We start from the raw sequence: 21,603 nt of genomic DNA, 5'->3' as shown, positions 1-21,603 counted from the left end.
GTCCCCCATTTGACCACAGCGCTGTTTTTCCCTTTGGTACAGCCCTGCTCTGCTATGTAAAGGTGTCTGTGACACACATCTCGGCTCAGAGAGGTAGCGACTCTTAGTGGAAACACCCAGCCCCAGCAGGTCTAGCCTCATGACACTTCAGGGGGTCATGCAATGAACCAGGTGACATTCAAGGACCCTCTGCAAAAATAAGTCATGGTTCCAGAGAACTGGTTGTGTGGCAAAGAGCAGGCACTGTCAGCCCTTGAATAGATGAGGGAGCTGAAGCATGGTGACAGATGAGGAGACCTCTCCAAGGCTGGTGCAGGGACCAGATGCTTACCATAGAGCAGCCATCATTCGGCTGGGCCCAAATCACCCATGAACAATCTAAAACCACAATCTAAAAGCAAATACCTGAAGGAGACTCTCTGTGAGAGGCAGAAGCCCCGAGAGAGCAAGCAAGCAAGCCCTAAAACCCTCAAGACCCGGCGCCCTCTGCTGAAGCAGCTGGTGGCCTTGGACAAGGCCCTTCCTCACCTCTTGTCAGCCTCACCTACGAAACAAAAGGTATTAAAGGACAGGCTCTGACTGCTCTAGAATGAGATGTGCTCTAGAATAAGACATGCTCCAGCTTCATACCCAGCAGCTCCTGTCTGGGTTTTCCAGGCTTTCCACTAGGTACACCTGCCTCCCTTCCATCCCCTCTCCTCACTCTGGACTCCCACACTATTTCTCATTCCTTCTGTGCTTGAGATCAGTTGGCTATCAAGGTACCTGAGTGAGGCTTAAGACCCTATGAGTCACTCACAGCACCTCTGCCACCTCTGGTAGGATATAATAAAAATCCAAGGTCGAGAGATCATAAAGACTGGATAACCTGAACAGGAAAATGAGGCCCAGAAAAAGGAATAGCTTGCCACACTGAGACCCAGGCAAGTGCCCTCTGGGCCACACCCCTGCGCTCCCCTCCACTCCATCCGAAGAATGACACAATATCATTGTGACCAATGACACAATCGCCTATCCAGGGACAGCTGGCCTAACAGGTTACATCCACCCTCTGGTGGAACCTCATCAGCAGACTGCTCCCTTGGGGTTGGGCAATAAGGGGATAGGGAGCCTTTGAGGGTGGGCCGGGGTGGGGGAACCTTGGGGTGAGTGGGGGTGGGGTAGAACAGGGTAGGTGTTCCCACGGAGCTGTTATACCTCAAGCTATAGGCACCTGCCCGCCCCCACCTCAGATCAGAACTCCTTGAGCTTCTGTTGTTACTGCACCACTGGTGAAAAACAGGTATGATGCTAGAGGGGCTCCCCGACTAATTACAGTCTAAGTACTGCCTAAGACTGTTCTTGCTACTAGAACACAGCAGTAAATTACGCTGTGGCAGTCCATGATCCACTCATGGCTCTGGAGAGGCAAGTCCAGGCCAAGGGAGAAACAGCGGAGGGCCCAGAGCAGGCCAGAGACACACTGAACCAGCCTGCTGGAGCTCCCTCAGGTCGCAGACATCCATGCCTCTGGGCATCAGGCAGAGGGACAGCCTGAAGGGTCCCCAAAGGCCAAGGTAGGCCCTGACCCAGAGGAAGGAACAGGCCATGTGCAGACAGCCAGGCCAGGACCAAGAGGCCAGCCTCCAATCCACTACCGGACTCCTGCCCCTGACCTCCCCTCCCCTCCCCTCAAGCTTAGCTCATGGACACCGCCAAGCGTGAGAGTCCACGCTGGACTTTGCTGGCCCCTCCTCACACAGAGAGGGCCTGGAGTGAGCAGCTCCAAGCAGGACAGGGGACAAGCTGCATCCCCTAGGGCAGGCGGCCAAACGCCCACCGCCCCGCGGGAGCACAAGGTTGACCTTGTATATCCTTTTCCTGACCAGAGCCACACATCCTGATAGTGACCTCCAACTGAGAATCACAAGGAAAATAAAAATAAATGTAGCACCAACGACCGAGATGTCCTCCAGCCCACTCCAGGAAACACCGACTCCCACCTATCATTTGATTCCCTAGGCTCCAACCTGAAGCTGCATCCGGCGTGGTCCGTGAACAGTAGCACCCATATCGTCCGATTACTGGCTAGAAATGCAGACACTCAGCCCCGCCTGACTTACTGAATGGGGTTCTCCACTCTAACAGCACTTCCAACTGTGTTTGCATCAAAGTATGAGATGATGCCCGCGCTCGCACGCCCACCAGCAGGCCAAGGCGAATTTCCTGCTGCTCCCGAGCTGTGCTTGAACATCGAGAGCAACAAGGCATGACAAAATGCACTCGAATAAAAGGGCAAGAAAAGAAATCTAAGTCTCTTCATTCCTCAGAGACAGAAATAGTTTTGTGGCCTCCAGATGGACTGCGCAGACACAAGGGGAGGTCTCGCCTTCCCGCCAAACTTTCCCACCGGGATGCTGGCACGGACCAGTGGAAAGCATAGAGTATTTCTCTTCGGGGCAGTAAAATGAGAGGCTGTGGCTCGTTTAAGTCCTTCTGTTATAATTAAGTTGGCCAGAAATTCACCTAAGGATACTAAATTCTGTACCTGACCCTCTAATTACAGCCAGAAGGGATCAAGAGACAATTACTTTCTAAAATAGTCCCTGGCGGGCCAGAGGCAAGAAGCAGTGTCTCTGGCACATCTCAAATGTGCCAACTGAACGCACCCCAGGGCCGCACAGCAGCCACTGTCCCTCCCTGCTCTTCCCTCCCCTTTCCTCCTGCTGGAGTCTGAGCTAGCTGAGCTCCCACCCGCTCCCCCCCCTACCCTGCAACCCACCACAGATTGGGGGGGGGGTTCAGTGGGAGGGGGTGGCCAGACCTCTGGGAAAACCTGCAGGCATCTATCACAGAGCCTAGGATCCCCAGGAGCAGGGGTGCCCTCCTCTTCACCCTCCATAAACCCAGCATGCCTGCCCGATGACATTGGCCACCAGTCCAATTAAATCCTAACGGGCTAATGAAAAAGACCCCTGCTGCCCACCAAGTGTGCAAAATAGAAAGTACCTCCTTGGGCAGCTGCTGCCGCGGCCGCTGCCACCGTGGCCACTGCCAGAGCAGAGGCCTTCCTACCCGGCTCAGGGAAAGCAGCGCCCTCCAGGATTCCACTTTTGGCTTCTTTCTTCTCCGAAGCAGTAGCTGAGGCGGACGTCTCCATCTTAGCCGCTCATAGTCCTGGTTGGCAGCCCTGAAGAGAAGACAAAGAAACTCAACAACGCTGCCCCCAGACCCAGCCGGCAACACCGACCCAGATTCCCTGCCACCACTCACAGCTAGAGCAACCAACTCACTTCTCTCATAATTGGGAAGGAGGGTTTAATTAATTTTGAGAATTATTAGTTCTGAGATTCATCTGGTCTTTTGAACAACCTCACAGACAACAGCTGCGTGTTTTCGTTATCTTTTACCCCAGATTTTTAAATCGAAGCAACAAGTTAGTTCCTACTGCTGACTGGTGAGCAGCAAGAACTGCATTGAGAAATGAAGTCAGAATCACAGGCTTCTCCAACTCAGAATCACAGAAAATAAAATAAAAAATCAAGTAATGACTCAGAGGTCCCGAAAGAAAAGCCCTCATTTTTCTGTCCCCCCTCTTCTCACCAGCACCCACCTTTCATTGACCCCCTGGTGTGTGTTCACTCACTCATTCATTCAACACAGTCTTTATCATTTATTCACTTGCACACAGTCAACACACTTTTGAAAGTTCTCACTACACAGCAGGCATCGTGCCTGATGCTGAAGACACAATCCATGGAGTTTACATTCTCCTTAAGAGAAATAATAAAGAAGGGGAAAATAAATGTATATTTAGTTTCAGTTAGTGAGAGTAGCATGGAAAGAAAAAGCAGAGGCACAGGATGAAGCAGGGTGAGAGGCCGGGAAGGGAGGCCAAGTACAGGTCTGAGGGAGCTCAGGGAAGCCAGAGAACAGGAGCCAAGGGCTGGGGGCGGGGGGACTGGCTTGTCTGAGGAGCAGCAAGGAAGTGAGTGCAGGCCCCGTAGGGAGGACATGAAGTGATTCATCGTGTGAAGGGGTCCTTCTGCCATTGTGTAGAGAGCAGATCTGGAGGGCCGGGGCACACCGTGACCCAGGGAGATAGGATGGCGGCCTGGGTTAGGGGGCGGTGGTGGAACACGGACAGGCTCTGCAGGCAGAGCCCACAGAACTCGCTAGGGCTTGGATGTGGGCTGTGACGGACAGAGGAGTCATGGTTAATTAAGGAGGAGCATCACACAGACGCAGGCATGGGAACACTCGTCTCCAGCAGGCGGTGGGTCACAGTAAGCATTTTACCACTATGCTTCATCACTTGTTAATTCAGTATTTGTATCAAATATCACAGCATAGAAATCTGAAAGTCATTTTTTTTAAAGGAGGCCGATGTCAGAGATGGTTCCTAATTTTGATGGAGCAGCTGGATAAATGACCTGTGGTGCCATTTGCAGGTAGGGAGCACGGAGGGTGGGAAGCAGGTCCAGGGCAGCTGTCAGGGCCATGTGAAGTTTGAGATGCCTTTTAAGACCCACAGAAACTGCTGGAAATGCAGGTTGCAGCTCAGGGGAGAAGTGGAAGCAAGAGATGGGAGTGCGGCAGGCATGGGGCATTCCAACATTTCCAGGTCAAGAAAAAGAGGAGAAGCCAGCCAAGAAAGTGAGCAGGAATGGCCAGTGAGGGGAGGGGAGAAAGGAAAAAACACAAACACCAAGAGAATTGCCTTAAAGAGGGGGAGCAGTCGCCTCTGCCACAAGCAACTAGAGAAGAGGAGGCCCAAAGGCTGCAGGTTCAGTCACATGGTGGTGACCATGGCCTTGGTCAGGGTCAGGAAGAGACTGGGAAGAGAGTGGAAACAGAAACTCTCTCTCAGGAAGGTTTGCTATAAAAGAAGAGAAAGAAATGGGCGACACCTGGAGGGAGTCAAGGAGGTCAGTGGTGGTGGTTTGGGCAGGGAGGCAGGCGGGTCTGCACACCTGTGGAGGGGGCACATCCTGGTGGAGAGCGTGTAGGTGGGCAGCGAGGCAAGACCCAAAGGCAGTGGTCCCTCCCATCCCAGCGACATCAATGCTAAATCGACATCTATAGGACCCAGAACCTCATTTTACCAAACCTACACAGTACTTAGGTGTGTTTCTACGTAAAAGCTGGAGTACAAAAGAACAATGGGTGTGACGCACACAAGACAGTTCACCAGTCCTGCTGGCCAGCCCAGCAAACAGCCAAAGTTTCTGAGCCTCCTGGTTCAGTCTGCACACAGCACCCTGTCCACCTTCCACAACTTTCAAATCTCCCCGTCCACAAAACCCAAGGCAGACGGGGAACAGAGAAGTCTCCGTTAGGATTTTGGTGAGTTACCTTTGGTGAGGTTTCCTTTGGTCTTGAGATTCAGGGATCACTACCTAATCCTCCAAGACTATTTGTGCAATCTGTTCTTTAAGGCTCTGGCTGTCTGCACGGCCTGGGCTTGCTTCACCTCCTCTGCCCCCTTAGCCTGGCCATAGGAACCATCCCTCCCAGCTACTGGAGCTGAACCTTTGAGTCACCTTCCTCCTCCCCATTCTCCGCCGACATCTGAGCAGCTGTAATTGCCATCACTTCATGCCCAAAGCACCTCACCAGCACTGCCTCTCCCAGCCGGCTGCTCTGCACCAAGTGTTCTTCCATTATGCGTTCGTGGCACCTTCCCCACAACTTCTGGTTCCCCCCGCCCTGGATCATCCTCCACCCAAAAGCCAGGTACCTTCCTCAAAACTAAATCTCACTATATCTCTGCCCTGACCCAATGGTCCTGCTGACCCCCTTGGTCTTCAGGTAAAATCTTCCTGTGTCTACCTGCAGCCTCCTCTCCCTACCTCTCCTTCACACTCAGCTCTCGTATATGCCACCAGACCTCTGCTCAAGCCATGTCACCAACCAGACTCTTTACCATTTCTCCATGTATGGTGGACTCCTATTCTACCTTTGAGGCAGGGCATCACATTCTTAGGATGGGGGTGGGGGTTACAGGATGGGGGACATTAATTGCACTCTTAGGAATGCAAGTAGTTTTGTAAGCAGAATGGATTTTCCTCTGAAGAGCTCATGGAATTTAGGTCCAACTTCGAAACATAACTTGAATTTGGAGGTAAGGACAAAAATCAAAACAAGAGCTGAAACAACAACCCTTTAACAAGCATTTACCAGTTGCCATGCACTTTGCAAGTGTGATTTCATTAAATCTTCACAATATTTTATATAGGAAGAAACCAATGCCCAGAGAGGTGGAGCAGCTTGCTCAAAGGCAACTTAGAAGTGGCTATGCTAGGCCTTGAACCCAAGCTGTCTGGCTCTAAAGCCATACTCTGGAGCACCACAGCAAGCTGTCCCTTGAGCGATGATCCTGCAGGGCAAAGGGAACTGCCCCAGAGTTCCCTGGCAGGCATCTGAAGTAAATGACTGTTGAACCCTTCAGATATGGGGGGCACTGTGCCACGGGTCCAGGCAGCCCTGGAAGCAGGATTCGGCTTGAATCCTGTACAAGTGCCAGACCCAAGGTGGTGAAGGTCTGTGGACAGGGACCACCAGCAAGGGCTGGGCAAACACTGAGGCTCTGTCCAGGACTGCCTGTAAATACCATGGCTCTGCAGGTGGCACCAGTCTGCTGAAACTGACCAGGGTAGGGCAGGGAAGGAGTGTGCAATTATACACTTACTGACTCTTTATTCCCTGATTCTTTTTTTTCTTTTAAGATTTATCTATTATTTTAGACAGAGGGGAACAGAGGGAGAAAGAGGGAGAGAAAAATCAATGTGTGAGAGAAACATTGATTGGCTGCCTCTCACACGCCCTCAAGTGGGGAGCTGGCCCGCAACCCAGGCACGTGCCCTGACCAGGAATCAAACCTGCAACCTTTCAGTTTTTAATCTAGCACTCAACTAAGCCACACCCGCTAGGGCTCCCTAATTCTTTATAGACAAATCAGTTTCATGCCTTATCATACTGCCCTAGGCTGAGCTGTCTGGGCTATACACATCCCCAAATGAATATGGTGTCTTTCTCCCGGGTGTGGACACTCCCCCACCATCTTGCACAGCCTGGTCATAATCTTCTATGTACCTGCCTATGCTCCACTGGGACCTCCTTCAGGGCAGGGCTAGGCCTTGCACCACTGGGTCCCCAGCCCCAGTTGAGCTGCCGCTCAGACCCCTTAGTGATGGGATGAGGAGGGCACAGGAAACCAGACCTGCACCTGGAAACCAATAGACTCAATGGACGAGAAACCAGCAGAGTCAGGGCAACCACGCATTGGCACATGTGACCAAACCCAGGCTCCTGGGAGGTGTCCTCCCAAAGCAGATAGGGAAACTGAGGCCAGTAACTCCAAGTCCTAAGGACACTCAACACGGGAAGGACCGCATCAACTTCTACTAAGGGACATGAGGATATTGGAAAGAAGGGTAGGAAAAGGCTGTGGGTGACCTTGGGGAGCAGCTCCCTCATGCCAACATCCCTGCCCTGCTGTGTTGTCAGAGCGATGTTACCATCCTGATTCACACACAGGAGGGAGTGAGCCGCCCAAGGCACCACTTTCCATAGAGGAGGTAGAAGGGCCAGGGCTAGAGCCAGGTCCTCTGGCCATAAAGCTGCCCCAAAGCTTCAGGGCAAGGGCACCACAGGACCAGGTGAACAAAGTGAAGGAGGGAAGAGTAAATTCAGATTCCCACTACCCAGACTGCTTTTGGGGTCTAGGAACACATATGCACATGGAAGCAACTTGGGGTTCCAGGAAGGCCAGAGGGGGGCCAACCCAGCCAGGGGGGCCCCCCGCAGTGCCCAGCCCATGCAACAGGCCTCACCCTCTGTAGGTGAGCCCACTGCCCTCCTCTCCCCTCCCCTTCCAGAAGAGGAAGGCAGTAGACAGAGTCTGTGTAAATCACAGGAATTAGCGGGATTAGCACAATTTCTAGGTAAACACCAGGCGGCCAGGGTCCCAGGCAGCCACTTTCACTCTCTGAAGATCCTTCAATCAGAGGCAGATGTCTTAGCCTTGTCAACAGCCTTACCTGGTCCCCAGAAGCCGCTGGGAAAAGCAGGGGGACCAGGCTCAGGGCCCCCATACCTCAGCTGGACAGCCTAATAGTCTGTGCTGGGTTATATCCCACAAACCACACCAAAGGCTCAAGGACAAGAGGAGCTGAGGACATAGCACATAACGGGGACCCCAGAAACTCACACTACTGCAGCTCATCCAAACAACTTGCAGGAGGGAATGCAACTGCACTTCTGGGGTTCAGCTAAGGGAAGGGGAAACATGGACCTGAAGCCATCAGGAGACCCCTCTCCATCAGAGGTCTTGCACACAGGTCACCTGCCCAGGGGCCTCAGCACCGCCCGGGGGCACTAGCAGCACCAAGAACCTCTGAGGGCACTCCTCGGCCTTCCAGAGATCCTGGTTCCATGGGTCTGGGTACAGGATGGGGGACAAAATAGCCACATTTTAAAAAAAAAAGTTCTATGGCTATTTCTGATGCACTGACAGGTTTAAAAAAACTGCACTGAGTGCTCATAAGGTTGCTTCCAGTTTCCAAATAATTTGTAAGTTCCAATTAAAGCAATCCTATATAACCTAATGGGAAAAAAATAAATTTTTATCTTTGTTCACTTGGAACTGGAAGTTGGTGTCTCCTCTAGCCATGAACGTGAGCATCAAGTCACAGAGCCTGTGAGCCTGCCACCAGCACAAGTCACAGATGTATCTACACCTGCTCTCCATGGGTTTGCATTAAAGGTTATCATCAGAGCCCCTGACCTTTCCAGTTGTGCCAGCACATGTTTGCCTACAGCACAGAAATGGTGCCTTTAACATTGGCTCCACGCAAGCAGTACAATTGGTTTCCTATGTATTGTTCTGTAGGCATTTACAGCATTATTCTGGGGAGGGGTCCACGGCACAGAAAAGGTTAAGAACTCTGATTTTAAAAAAAAAGAAAGACTGACTTGAAGAATAAATTAATTATCAGAGCAGAATGAGCGAATCACTCTGACACCTGCAATCCCAGACGCCCTCCCACCACCTGGCTTCTTTGAACTCCTCTAACGAGTGAGTCACAGGAATTAGAGCATCTTCCCCAGGCGAAATCAATCTCCAGGAGAGAGATGAAACCTTGTCTCCCAGCGATCGCAGCCACATCGGGGCCACTGTGTTCTCACCTCCTCTCTGATCTCAGCCAAATGGCGTGCGTGCCCAAGTCCCACATGCACAGGCACGCATGGGCACACACAAAACCCCTACAACATACAGCAACAACCACAACCACATGCACAGTCACACTTGTGCCCTTGGGCACACATGCACACTGTCAACATGCATACATGGTCACATGCCACACACATGTATTCACACAGCCACATATATGCAATTACATAAGAGCTGTACAGATTCACACATATGTGTACAAAGATACATACGCACACACAGAGATAATAAATACCTGCTCTGCCTTTATCACAAAATTATTTTTTATGATGAAATGAGATACAACATGTGAAAGTTCCTGGAGAAAAAAACACACTGTCAGTGCAACACAAATTAAAGGCAATGATCAGCGATTTTCAAACCTTTTTCATCCCAGGGCACACATAAACTAATTACCAAAGTTTTGTGGCACACCAAAAATGTATTTTTTGCCAACCTGACAAAAAAAAATAGGTATAATTTTGATTCATTCACAATGGACAGCTGTTCACAAAGGACTCATTGTATATGCTCCCTGAGTAGCCAACTGCCAATCACTTAATCTCTCATCGCCTCAATGTCACCATCTGTAAACTGGACATTCTAAAGAGTGCTCCCAACCTAAAGGATAATGGTCCAACACCACAGTGCAAAGGCCAGCATGTAAAAGCAAAGGAGGGTCTGACTTCTCACATCAGAGGCATGAGGGAGCCAGACGTGCTTCAGCTCAGCTTACTGCCCCACTCAGATCTGAGCTGACACTCACTCGTGTATCTTGTAGGAGATAGGGAAGTGGGTGAGGTGAGGGTTCCCTAGGACTGCACTAAGCTTGGGATGCTCGGCTGGCCTTTTGTGGCAGCATCAAATAACCCTATTTTTAAATATACATGCATTTTATTCTCCCAAGTGAGAGACACATTTGGAATTGGACCAGTGTGGTCCATGTCAGCTGTGTGTCTTTGGCCATGTAACTTCTCCTCTCTGAGCCTCCACTTCTGCAACATGGAGCATCCGCCCAACCTCCCAGGGTGGTGGAGAAAACAGTCAACCTTCCCAGCACAGTCATTAACATTTATTATAGTAGCAGCCCCACAAGCATTGGGTCTCCAGTGGGGTTTGACCTAGGTTATCCAGGCAGGAGGGAAGGCACCTTTCCCTAAGTCAAGGCCACTTTCCAATGGGGACCAAGGTGGGAAGCAGGGGCTTCTATGGGTCACACATGGGTGCCTGTGGGACCTCAGGCTTGGCTGTACCTGTTTCCACCTTCTCTGTCCACCTGTTTGTGTCTGTAGGTGAAACCAAAGCCTCTGTGAAATGGCTCCACCAGGCCCAGCGGCACACTGGCTCCAAGGAAACCCAGACACCAGCACCAACAAGGGGTCCAGGCAGGGCCCATGGAGACGTAACTGACCCCCCACCATCAGAAAAGGGTGAAGGGAACTGCCCTGTCCCAGACCTGTCTCCCGGCTCCTCCCTCTTCCAGTGACCCAACACTAGGAAGGAAACCACAGAGCTCCTGCCTGGGCTGCCCCTCTTGCTCCACGCCGGCCAGGGGTTCCCAAAGCCCCCTGGGGAAAGGGAAAACTCACAAGGTGAACCAGAGCCTGCAGAAGGCCTTTGGGATCCTGGTCACATACAGGGGAAAAGGCCAGCCCATGAGGTCCCAGCTCCCCTCACCCCAGAGACAGTGATGGGGCATACACTCCCTTCCGAGGTGATCCAGGACCTCAGGCGCAGCTAGCGCATGAGGCACTGGCACAGGGCAGCTGCTCCTTACCAGACTCAAATCCCTGTCTCTCCGTGGGCCTGGTACACAGCCTGCTGCCCGCCTGCTGCCGGGCAGGATGTGAGCACAATGAAGGGAGACAATTCCAGAATAGAGAATTCTTCTTAAGTCCCCCCCAGGGTATACTGTGTGGGGCCCTCGATACTGTGTGACTCAGAAGAAGAAGGGTCCCTTTGAAAGGCTCCATCATTCCTTGGACCCCCCTCCCCTGCAGAGGGGTATCCCCTGCACTGGAGCAGAGAAAGAACAGATCAGAACTTGTAAGCACCTGTAGGTGCCCACACCAGGCCAGCTCCTCTCCTGGTATCACACTGCCTACCATGGTTACCGCTGAAGGACCAATATTATGATCCTCACTTTACAATAAAGCAGGAGGGTAGGTAACCCATTCGGAGTCACAGAGCAACATGTGGCAACGCAGGGCCGCTGGATTCTGAAGTCCACACATTTTATACTTTTTCCATCACAACCAAATTCTTTGAGTATTTAGATGCCTGCCGCATGCAAGGAATATTATAGGCGTGTCAAAAGATACCATTCTCAGAGTTCATTGAAGGTTCAGACAGTATATGCTAAATATCAAATAAGTAACAGAGACTTTATGCCCATGGAGTTCTACAAGGGAGTTCAAAGGTGACTATGGTGGTCGAAGGGATTTCTAGATGACCATCTGATCTGCCCTGTGGCTTCAAACAAAACAGGGGACGAGAGGCTTTGAACTCGGCGCAGAGAGAAGGAAGAGCACCCCACGGACAAGGATGGAATGAGCACATGCCCTTGGCACATTATGGAGGGAGTAAAAGAAAGAAGGCTGCTCCCACAGGGAGAAATAAGCAGACGATAAACCAGGTACGAGGGGAGCCACGGGGGACGATGGGCCAGGGGAGGCTGAGGTTTGGAGAAAGTACATCCTTGCCTCTTAGTCTTGGACACGCTTCTGCTGCATCACCTAACTAGCCCGCCTTCCACAGTCCAAGCTGCTTCCAGGAGCTCTGGACCAGAAGCCTGGAAAGTGAGAGCGAAGCCCTCGCCCTCTGTGGCGAGGGTCAGACACCAAGCAAAAATCACTCTTCTAGCCGGTGCACCTTATCGCTCCCTGAACGTATTTTTTCAAGTATGAAATCTCCCTCATTTGCCCAGCCCTGGGCTTGCTGGTGTTCAGGAAAACAGATTATTAACCCTAATTCACTGACTTGCTGGGCCAGAACAGCAGCCAGCGCGGCACACTGGGAAATGCAGGCCCTCCTGCAGCAGCCAGCCTCTGATAAGAGGAGATGGGTATCAGGAGGACTGGAGCTGGGCAGGAAACTTTCTTTTTTCCTGGAAGGCCGTGGGTAAGAGCTAGTTTGTGCTTGACACTTCCACTCACTTGCACTGGAGTTTATTTTCTGGAAATACCAAGCCACCTTCGTCCCACCTGCCTTTCCATCTCTGTGCTCTACTGCCCAGAATACCGTTTCATCTCTGCTCCCCCCGAGAGAGCCATGCTTTAACACCCGCAGACCTGCCCTAACGTCCTCCCGCCCAGAGTCCTACTGCAGCTCCTGTGCAGCTTCTGAAACGTTACTGCACCCCTGGCACACGTCCGCAGCTGGCAAGTTCAGAGGGAGTACGATGAGCGCAGACTCTAGCGAAAGGAGGCCTGTGTTCAAAACCCAGCACCACCTAGAGCTATTGACAAAAACCAACTCCTCAGACCAAAGTTGCAGTTTCCTCATCTGTAAAATGGGCATGACAACAGCACCTCCTTCATAGAATTAAAAGCACGAGCCTGGCACACGTTTGGGTAACCAGCTCAAAAGCTCCCACTTCACTATCACTGCAGCCTGGGCAAGACTGTCCACCCGCCTGCCCACTGGGGCACAAAGACCTGCCCCGGCAGTGTCGGGGGCCAGTCCACCAACAGGAGGCCTGGCCCAGCCTAGACAAGGCAGCTTGTCACAACCCCTTCCTCTCCCCCTCCTCCCGATGCCTCCTGCACCCACCCAAATGCCTTTGCTTCTGGAGTCTAATGTGGAAAGTCTTAGGCTGGCACCTTTTTGGAATGTGCTCTCCTGCTCCATTGCAAATACCCATTGTCCGTCCTTTTCCTCTACGAAGAGCCCTGAAGCTGCAGAAGCCCAGGAGGGTTGGGGTCTCCCCCGCCACCCCCACCAACACACAGCCAGCAGAGGCCTGCTCCCGCTCGGCTCCTGCTGGAGGAGGCCGCCGTCCCTCAGGCGAACAAGGGGCCCGCTGTGCGGCTGCCCAGCCAGACCCAGATATTTTAACAGCTGCATTGTGTGTTTCTGAGGCACGATTCCTGAGCTGAGAGGAAAAACAAGCTTCGCCTCTGCCCCAAGGAGGGAAAACAGACCGCCCTGGGCAGGCAGCGGGAAGGCCTCCTCAGGGGCCCAGGGCTGGGCAGGGCATGGCTGGGAACAGGCCTGGCACACAGGAACCAGGGCATCGAGGCCCCTGCAAGGGCCCCCTTAATCCAGTACCGGGCAGGGGGAAGAGAAGCACTGACAGAGGCCCAGAGAGAGGAGAAAATCCTGGAAGGAGGCTCTTCGAGGGGAAAAAGGGACCAGAGGGGGGTTAGGTTCCCACAGAACAAGGTCCAAATCCCCGCCATGGCACCGAGGCCCCACCTTGGGAGCTGCCTCCCCTGCCCCTCCAGGCTCACGCCCCCATTCTAAGCTGACCCCAGTTCCCCACCCAAGAACTCTGTTCAACAGGTCTCCAGCTCTGGGCACACTGTGCCCTCCTCCTGCGACACAACTTCCCCTAGGCCCTCCCTGCCGACACCACCACGTCAGGTTAGGGGTCTGTCCTGCCTCCCTTTCCTGGGGTCCGGCTCCCACATCACCCTATTTTAAGTACCTTTTCTGCGTCTCTTCCCTTTTATGCCTGCCCCAGGCACAGGCTCAGTCCACATTTGATGACTGACTCTGCACAAATGCTCTCTGGCACTTAAGACCTCAAGAAGCCTCTCCTCTTAGCCTCCCCTCAGGCCTCCATCCCCACAAGGTCAGGGTGGCCCCATGAGCCATCGGCACACTGGGGTGGGGAGTCCGAGGGCCTCGTGAAGGATGAGCGCTGGCCCTCCTCGGTGGGGGGCGGGCGGTGGGGGGAGCGCTGTGACCAGCTCAGAGTATCCAGGAGCGGTGCTTGCCAGAGTGCCATAAAGAAGGGCTTCAGGGCAAAACTGCTATTGGCCTGGGAACGCAGCCCTGCTCTTAATGTGTAAACTCCTCGAGAGCAAAGACTTTGTTATGCATGGTGCTTACTTAGCACTCAAGTCTATAAATTACTGAGCACCTTCTGTGCTGCAGGCACACACCGTTTTCAAAATGGATTTTAAAAGTATTTGTTACTTAAAAGGTGCTTTTTGAGCCACTATATACTCAAAAGAACCATCTTCTCCTAGTGGAAATAGAGGCTAGGGAGCGGCATTGGGGGTCGGAGGCAGGGTAGAAACGGCTTCTCCTTGTCCTTCCAGTCATCACCCAAGCCACAGCCACTCAGGGATCACGGGGACCCAAGTCTTTGCCCAGGTGGGAGGAGGGAGGGTGGCAGACCCAGACCAAACCTCGTCTCTTTGAACATCTTGGTACGAGTGACCCAAGTCACAGAGGCCCTCCTGAGGAGGGGGCTGGGCAGTCCTCGACCCCACTTGGGCAATGGGGACAGTTCTGGCCTAGCTTCAGGCAGAGGAGGCTCCTCCTTCTCCACTTCTGCCCCTCGGAACAGAGGGTGCGCTCTGGGGCTCACTGAGCCACCAGGAGTGAGGGAACCTTGGTTTGAGTTCTCGGCTCCCGCTCCAGCAAGGTCCCTTGAGATTATGCGGCTGCCTCGCAAGGAGTCATTTTAGGACCCAAACCACTTCTTCCTAACCCCTTCAGTCTTCTCCCACCAATCCTGGAGTCTGGCACCAAAATCAGGCCTCCAGAGGTCATCTCGTCCAGACCCCTGGCCAGGCAGTTCAGATACAGAGCAGTCCCTGCCAATGATACAAAGGGACTGTCCCCAAGCTCCTTACCAGTTTACACCTCCGCTGACCACCTCACTCCCCAAGCCCCATGTACCCTGACTCACTGTGCAACTCTGAGTAAGTGTCCCCACCTCTCTGAGCAAGTGTCCCCCACCCTCTGGGCCCAGTGCCCCGTGTATGAGATGGGCAGGCTGGACACCCAGGGAGTGCATGTCATGCCACAATCAGTAGAAACAGCAATTCTGGCATGTGGGGGCACAGACAGGACCCAAGCCACCTGCACCGGTGAACCAGTAACTGCATACTGAGCACCAACAACCTCCAAGGCCTGAGGTCACCCTCTCCATGGGTGGTGCTGGGCCTGGGGTAGGGGCAGGGCAGGGGTGGGGATGGCTGGCTACAGATTCAGGGCAGCTGCTCTGCCCCTCAAGGCTCTGGGGAGAACCAGGCCGGTGGGTGGCCTGGCATCCTGGCTGGGTTTGCGCAGCACCTGCTCTAACTTGCCCAGCCACGGCCCTCCCCACACCTTCCAGGCGATGCCCACACCCAGCCCTTCTGTCTGTGCCTCTGCCAGGCTCCTTTCCCCAAACTCTGCCAGCAGCCAATGGCTAGCACCACCCTGGCAAACAAAGCCAACAGGAGTGTCCAGCCTTTAGCTGGCCTCCTCATGCATGAGGTGGGAGGAAGGTCCCTCAGGCCTGCCTGCTAAGCTGTCCCCAGGTGAGCCTCAGCCCTGTGCAGTTCGAGCCTGCCCCGGGCCTCACTCTTCCTCCTTCATGCCCAGGAGCCCATGTGCCCTCACATGCCCTTCTGGCAGCTCCACATCCCAGACTAAACCAGGTGTCTGGGCCCCCAAGCCTGGTGACCTAACACCCACACCAGCCCAGAGTAGGTCAGCTTCAGCCTGACTACCTGCCCACTCAGGGAGGCCGGGGAAGTTCGAAGGGCTCCATGGCTCGATACATTCAGGTGGCACACATTCTTGAGGGCCTACTCAAGGGGAGCCCTTGGAGGGTCTGCCACGCCTGGGGCTGCCACCTTGACTGCAGAAGTGAATTAAACACAGTACTACTCCCCCAGAGCTCCGAGAGCCTGGGAGGAGGCGTGGGGACAGACAACAGGGGAAACAGACAATGATGACCCAGAATAAGCTTCCTAATAGAGAGATAAGCTCAGGGGGCCATAGAGGGCCTTGGCTAGTCTGAAGGAGGTCAGGGAAGGCGTCTCTGAGGAAGGGATGAATAGCATTTTCAAAGGGACCACAGCAGACAGAGAGCAGTGTCTGGGCTGTGAGCAGGAGGAAGGGCGGGGAGAAGCCCTGTGGCTCTCAGTCCTGGAGGTCAGTGTCCAGCAGAGAGTGAGCACCCACCCTTGGTGTTCCCCCGTGCCTGTAGGGAAATGTCCAAACTCACCTCTGGGCACAGGGAGCTCCAAGGCCTGGGCTCTCCCGGCTTCCTGGGCCTTGTTGCCACTAACTCAGACCTCAGCCTCTGCGTGGTGGTGCATCCAGAAGTCCACAAACCCCAGACATACTGCCTGCAGGCCTCTGTGCTCATGTTCTTTGTCCAGAAACCCCTATCATCCCCTCCTGCCAGTTAAGTCTGGCTTGTACCCGTAAGGCTATACTGGTATCACCTGCCCCAGGAGTGCCTGCCAGCCCACCACCCCGGGCTGGCGCAGTGCTCCAGCAGGTCAGCCTCAGCATCCACAGCACGGCACCCACGGATACAGCTCAACTCCGTGCGACCATCTGTACCCTGGGTGGTACAGCTCTTTGACTTTTGCTCCCAGCCGCTGACACATCCACCAGGCGCACAGTCTCCTAAGTGTGCATTCAGTGAGAGCCATCAGAGTGACCCTGGTGTCCTGACTTTGCTGTCTCCTGGACAGCCCCCCACATAACACCCACTGGCGGCTGCCACACAGTCGACAGTTAGTTATTTGACTGACCCCCGATAGAGGCAGCCTAGCTGGTGGCTCATACTTTAGAAGGTGCTGGACAGAACTCATTGGCTACAAAAAAAAAAAAAAAAAATAGAAAACAAAACAAAAACAACTCACTTCCTGAAATTCTACCATTCGAGTCACTTCTTTGAAACTTTTTTAATTTTCAAGAACAGCCTATTAAGATGCAAACTGCCTTAGAATAAGGATAGGCCTTAAGTGGTTATCATATAAAAAGTTCCTTTCCCTAATTAGAGGAAGGAGGAGGGCGGGGAGTAAGGGGACAAACTGTGGGGAGAAACTGTGCCAAAAAGCCTGCACCGTTTTGCTGACGGCTGTCCTTGGCTCAAACTGCAGGTCCACACCCTCCTGATAAAAGGAACACGGCTCTCTGCTTGTTCCTGCACTCCAGCGTTTCTTGGCATGACACCATGTACAAAATTAAGTGGCTTTGTAGTGTGCGCTGCTGGTTCTCCTTCCCTCCTTTCGATGAAGCTCTCCAAGGCACATTCAATCAAGGCCTTTTGTTCCCTGGGCCTCTGGAAGGCTTCCGGAGAGGAAATGAGAGTGCTCTTTAGAGCCCAAGTCTACACACAGCCCCACAGATCAGTCTCCCCGCCAGCTCCACCACAAGCCTGATTTGTGAGTCCAAGTGCCACGGGGGAGTTCGGCTTCTGGGCTGCCCGACCAGGACTGCCCCTGGGAAGATGCTCACCAATGTCCCCAGCTCATATGAGAGGCCAGGGTGACACGCAGAACTTCCTCAAGTGAAGGGAGTCCTATGAACTGGCAAGAAGCCACAGAGGGGGGAGCAGGTTTAGGAGTCCGTTAGTCACCAAACTGTCACTCACAGTCATTATTCACTTATGCTGGGCTCCCTCCATCCAGGGCACATCTGATGGTTGCGAGATTTTGCTCCCTAACTTCGGCCTGTCCATGCAAAGGGGGCTCCTCTCCAGATCCGGGATCCAGTGCCTCCTGCCACAGTGGCACCACGCCCAGGCCCTCGGATCAATCACCGCTGACGAGGACACAGCCCACTCAGGGATCCTGCCAGGCGGGGAGCCATGTCGAGGTCCCAGAGATCCAGAGGTCCACCTCCCATCTGACTCAAGAATTCTCTGCAGCAGTGGTTCTCGATATGGGGCACTCTGACCCACCGGAGACGTTGGTCTAGAAACTTTTTGGTTGTTTCCAAATTGTGCTACTGGTAGCTAGTGGTAAGGCCAGGGATGCTGCTAGACATCCCCCACAACAAAGAATTATTCAGCCAAAATGCCTATGGTATCAAAATTGGGAAGCTCTGAACTACAGTACTCTAGACACTTCATCATCTAACTTCTGCTTGAATACTGCTCAGCGGTGGGGAGTTCACTACCTTTTGCTGTGTGGACGGGCAGTGTGATGAAACACTAGATTTAAAGCCTGAGTGGGTCTCTTGCTGGGAACTGTGGGCAAGCGACCCAGCTTCCACTCGCCTCAGAATCTCCCCGTGGAGAATGGAGCTAGGAACGTGAGCCCAGGAGAGCTACAAATGAGTTCACTGATACAGCACCTCACACACAAAAGGCACTTAAAACCAAGGAGACTGTCTACTTTTAGAATACACCAGAGCAGAACTCCAACTATCTCAATGAAGGCTGAAAAGTCTACCACCACCTGTAACATACCTGCTAGGTCGCCTGTCTCTCTCTGACTCTCACAGGTAAGAAGCAACAAGAGGGATGCTCACTGCAGGGTTAGCTACACTTGCAAAACCTGGCAGCAACATCCATGTAAACAGGAGAAAAGTCATGTTTAATATATCGGTATTATAGCAACACAATGGGACACTGTTGCAACTATTTTAGGTCATCATTATAACAACATAAAAATAGAGAAATGTTTAATAGCATATGGTAAGTGAGAATGAAAACAATGCTGAATGCGTACCGTAACGGCAATAAGGTGAGTGAACATATGTGCAAGGAGGAGACAATATAAGGAGGAAAAAATCCTGTGCACATGGATGATGGGGCTTTGGGTAATGCTGGACCTTGGCAATGTTCTTTCATGTAAAGGTTATACTGCTTTTTCCATTTAAATGTGATGATTAATGACTGTAGAAAAATAACAGAAGGAACTAAAAGTCTAGCCTTGCCTCTGACCATGAAGGAAACGAGCACAGGAGAAATCTCAGAAGGCGCCTTCTCCTGGGCCAGTTCTGCGGGAAGCACCCCAGGCCTCCGAATGGGCTCTGACCCCAGCAGAGCAAAGGAGGAAGGTCTGCCCGCCTGACCCCACAGCTCACAGAGCAGACGCTCCCTTCAGCATGCACGAGAGCAAGCTCCACGGCCTATAATTTCACTCTGCGCTGTCATCGGCCCCTCTTTTCAAAGGAGAAACCAGGATTGAGAGAAGAGAGGCAGCGGAGAGCAGCCCTGGGTCTGAGGACTTTCCACAGCTCCCACTGGGTCTAGCATCCACCAGGGTGCCTGGCTCCCCATCCTGAGTGAGGGCCCTCCCCTTCACAGGCCAAGAAACTGGGCTAAAGGATCCCCTCCTGGTGAGGCTGCAGCCCACACTGGCCCCAGATCTTGGGAAGCACCAAGATAAATTTTGAATTTATCAAAAATATTTTCAAAAACTCTCAAAACCTGTCTCCCCAAAACATAAAGAGACAGCCACTCCCTCTATACCCCCCTCCCTGCCAAGGGCCCACTCCAGTCATCGCACAGAAAATGTTGAAAAGCTGAGAACTGTGCTAGCTGTTTTATTTTCCCTTTTGCTCACCCAGGGCACCAAAGCCAGCCCCGCTGAACCACCCCTGCTTAGGAACGAGGCCCCACGAGGGCGGGAGTGCAGCCACCAGATCAGGGAGGGCGTGCGTGAAACCCCCCAAGGCGGAGGAGGGCCCCCGTGCCCCTGCCTACCTTCCCCCCTTGTTTCCAGGAGGGATAATGGCCACAGGTGCTGCCAGACATGGAAGGGCCTGAAAAGGAAGTTGAAGATTCAGAGAAAGAATGAGTGGAGATGATCTGGGGGAAGAAAAGGCAGAAGCTGGCATTAAGAAAACACACCTGCTTCTTCCCTCAAAGGGAACTGGATGTGCCTTATGACCTCCCCCAAACCCAACAAGGGGCCCCCAAGAAGGATGAGTTCGAAAAAATGCGTTTCCACTCCACAGGATGAGAAAACCACTCGGGGTGAAAGCAGAGCCCCGTGGCCAAGCACCCACCCATCCACAGCCACTGGGCACCTGCAAGACAGGTGCTCAGAGAGATCTGGCCACGTGCTGACGTGGCATCCCATTCAAACCAAGGCCTCAAACTCATGCTAGCATGAGCGTCCCTTCCAGAAAGCCACCACCTTTCCTTAACTCGTGATGGCCGATCTCCCCTCACCAGTGTCTGAAATGCCACTACCAAGACGCTGTCTAGGTTCTGTCCGACAAGGCTTTATTAAAATGTATCTAGGAGAGGTGAGGTGGAGGAATAATACCTGCTGGGCCCCTTCCCATACAGGAGTCCCTCACACACAACCTTTTGCCAACCTCCTCTGCATGCTGATCTCCTGTGAGTGTGGCACTATTATGACTGCCATCTCAGAGACTAACAAACGGAGGCTCTGAGTTAGATGCTAACAGCAACTGCCCAGAGTCCAGAGCCAGGGCCAGGTTTGGCTCCAAAGCCCCAGCCCTGTTCTCCTGGGGAGTCATTACGACCACCTCATTGGACGACCACCTCATTGGACGCTGTTTCTCCAAATTCCTCCCTACTCAGCACTCTCGGTGGGAGTGAGGGTGTGCAGGTTGGGTGAGGCAGGGCCGGCAGCAGCCCCTCAAGGCTGGGCCCCTGCCGGATGCCTGGCTTCTGTTCTCTCATCTCATCCCCGCAACAGCCCAGCCAAGGAAACTGGCAAAGAGAGGCTTATGACAAAGGCCAATGGGAGTACAAGAGGTGCGCGCGTGACACGTTGAAAACACTCAGGGTTCGGGTGCCTGGGCCTGCCGCTTGGATTCAGGTGCCAGCGACAGGCCCAGGGACAGCTGGGGATGCCGGGGCCAACCACAGCCAACAGCCTGACAGCCCTGGGTGGAGGTGGGCAGGGGTCACCACACCAGCCTCCTGAAACTGTGCGTTGCTCAGGAATGTGCCAGAAAGCCTCCAGAGAGCTCAACACAGGGTCTCACTGGGCAAGGAGCCTCGCGGCCATGAACTGCTTGGAGAATTCACTTCCTTCTCTGGGCTTTGGTTTGCACATCTCTAACATGTGCACATCAGGTCTACACGCTCGAACCAAGGTCCCCAGTGAAGAGGGAGCACCGGGCAGGGCAGGAGTGGGGAGACGGAGCCAGTGCTGACAGCAGCCCAAGGAAGCTATGACCTCAGAGACGAGCCTCCCGTGGAGCGAGACCACGGGCCCCACAGGCTCAGGTCACAGGGCACCAGGGAAGAACAGGGAGGGAGCCACGGCCTGCCTGGCACATTTCTGGGTCTATGGGCCAGGCCCTGGGGACAGAAAAAGGACCCTTGGAAACTGCTACCCAAAGAGCCTGTCCTCGGGGCACTCCCAGCAAGGCCACAGGCAGCAGTTAGGAAAGGAGAGGGGACGCTGAGCAGCACAAATGGCAGGGACAGCTGGGCAGCAGGAGAGCAGAGTGGCAGGGCCCCGCCAGGGACAGGGCTGCATGGAGGGAGAGCGTGTGCCAGGCCAGGAGTCTGAGTT

At 53.4% G+C, this 21,603-nt stretch overlaps 1 protein-coding gene across 1 annotated transcript in view; it reads right to left on the bottom strand.

Moving 5' to 3' along the window:
• Nucleotides 1–21,603, bottom strand: part of GLI2 (GLI family zinc finger 2) — a 245,604-nt gene that overhangs the window by 175,443 nt on the left and 48,558 nt on the right. Inside the window, exon 2 of the mRNA XM_054575022.1 lies at nucleotides 2,989–3,169. Coding sequence (XP_054430997.1) covers nucleotides 2,989–3,139 — 151 coding nt within the window. The 5' untranslated portion in view covers nucleotides 3,140–3,169. The remainder of the gene's footprint in view (nucleotides 1–2,988; nucleotides 3,170–21,603) is intronic.

The sequence above is a fragment of the Pteronotus mesoamericanus genome, unplaced genomic scaffold, assembly GCF_021234165.1.
Source record: "Pteronotus mesoamericanus isolate MK-2021 breed Mesoamerican mustached bat unplaced genomic scaffold, CSHL_Meso_final contig_27, whole genome shotgun sequence".
Taxonomy (NCBI): domain Eukaryota; kingdom Metazoa; phylum Chordata; class Mammalia; order Chiroptera; family Mormoopidae; genus Pteronotus; species Pteronotus mesoamericanus.
This window is presented reverse-complemented; position numbering and strand designations above follow the sequence as displayed.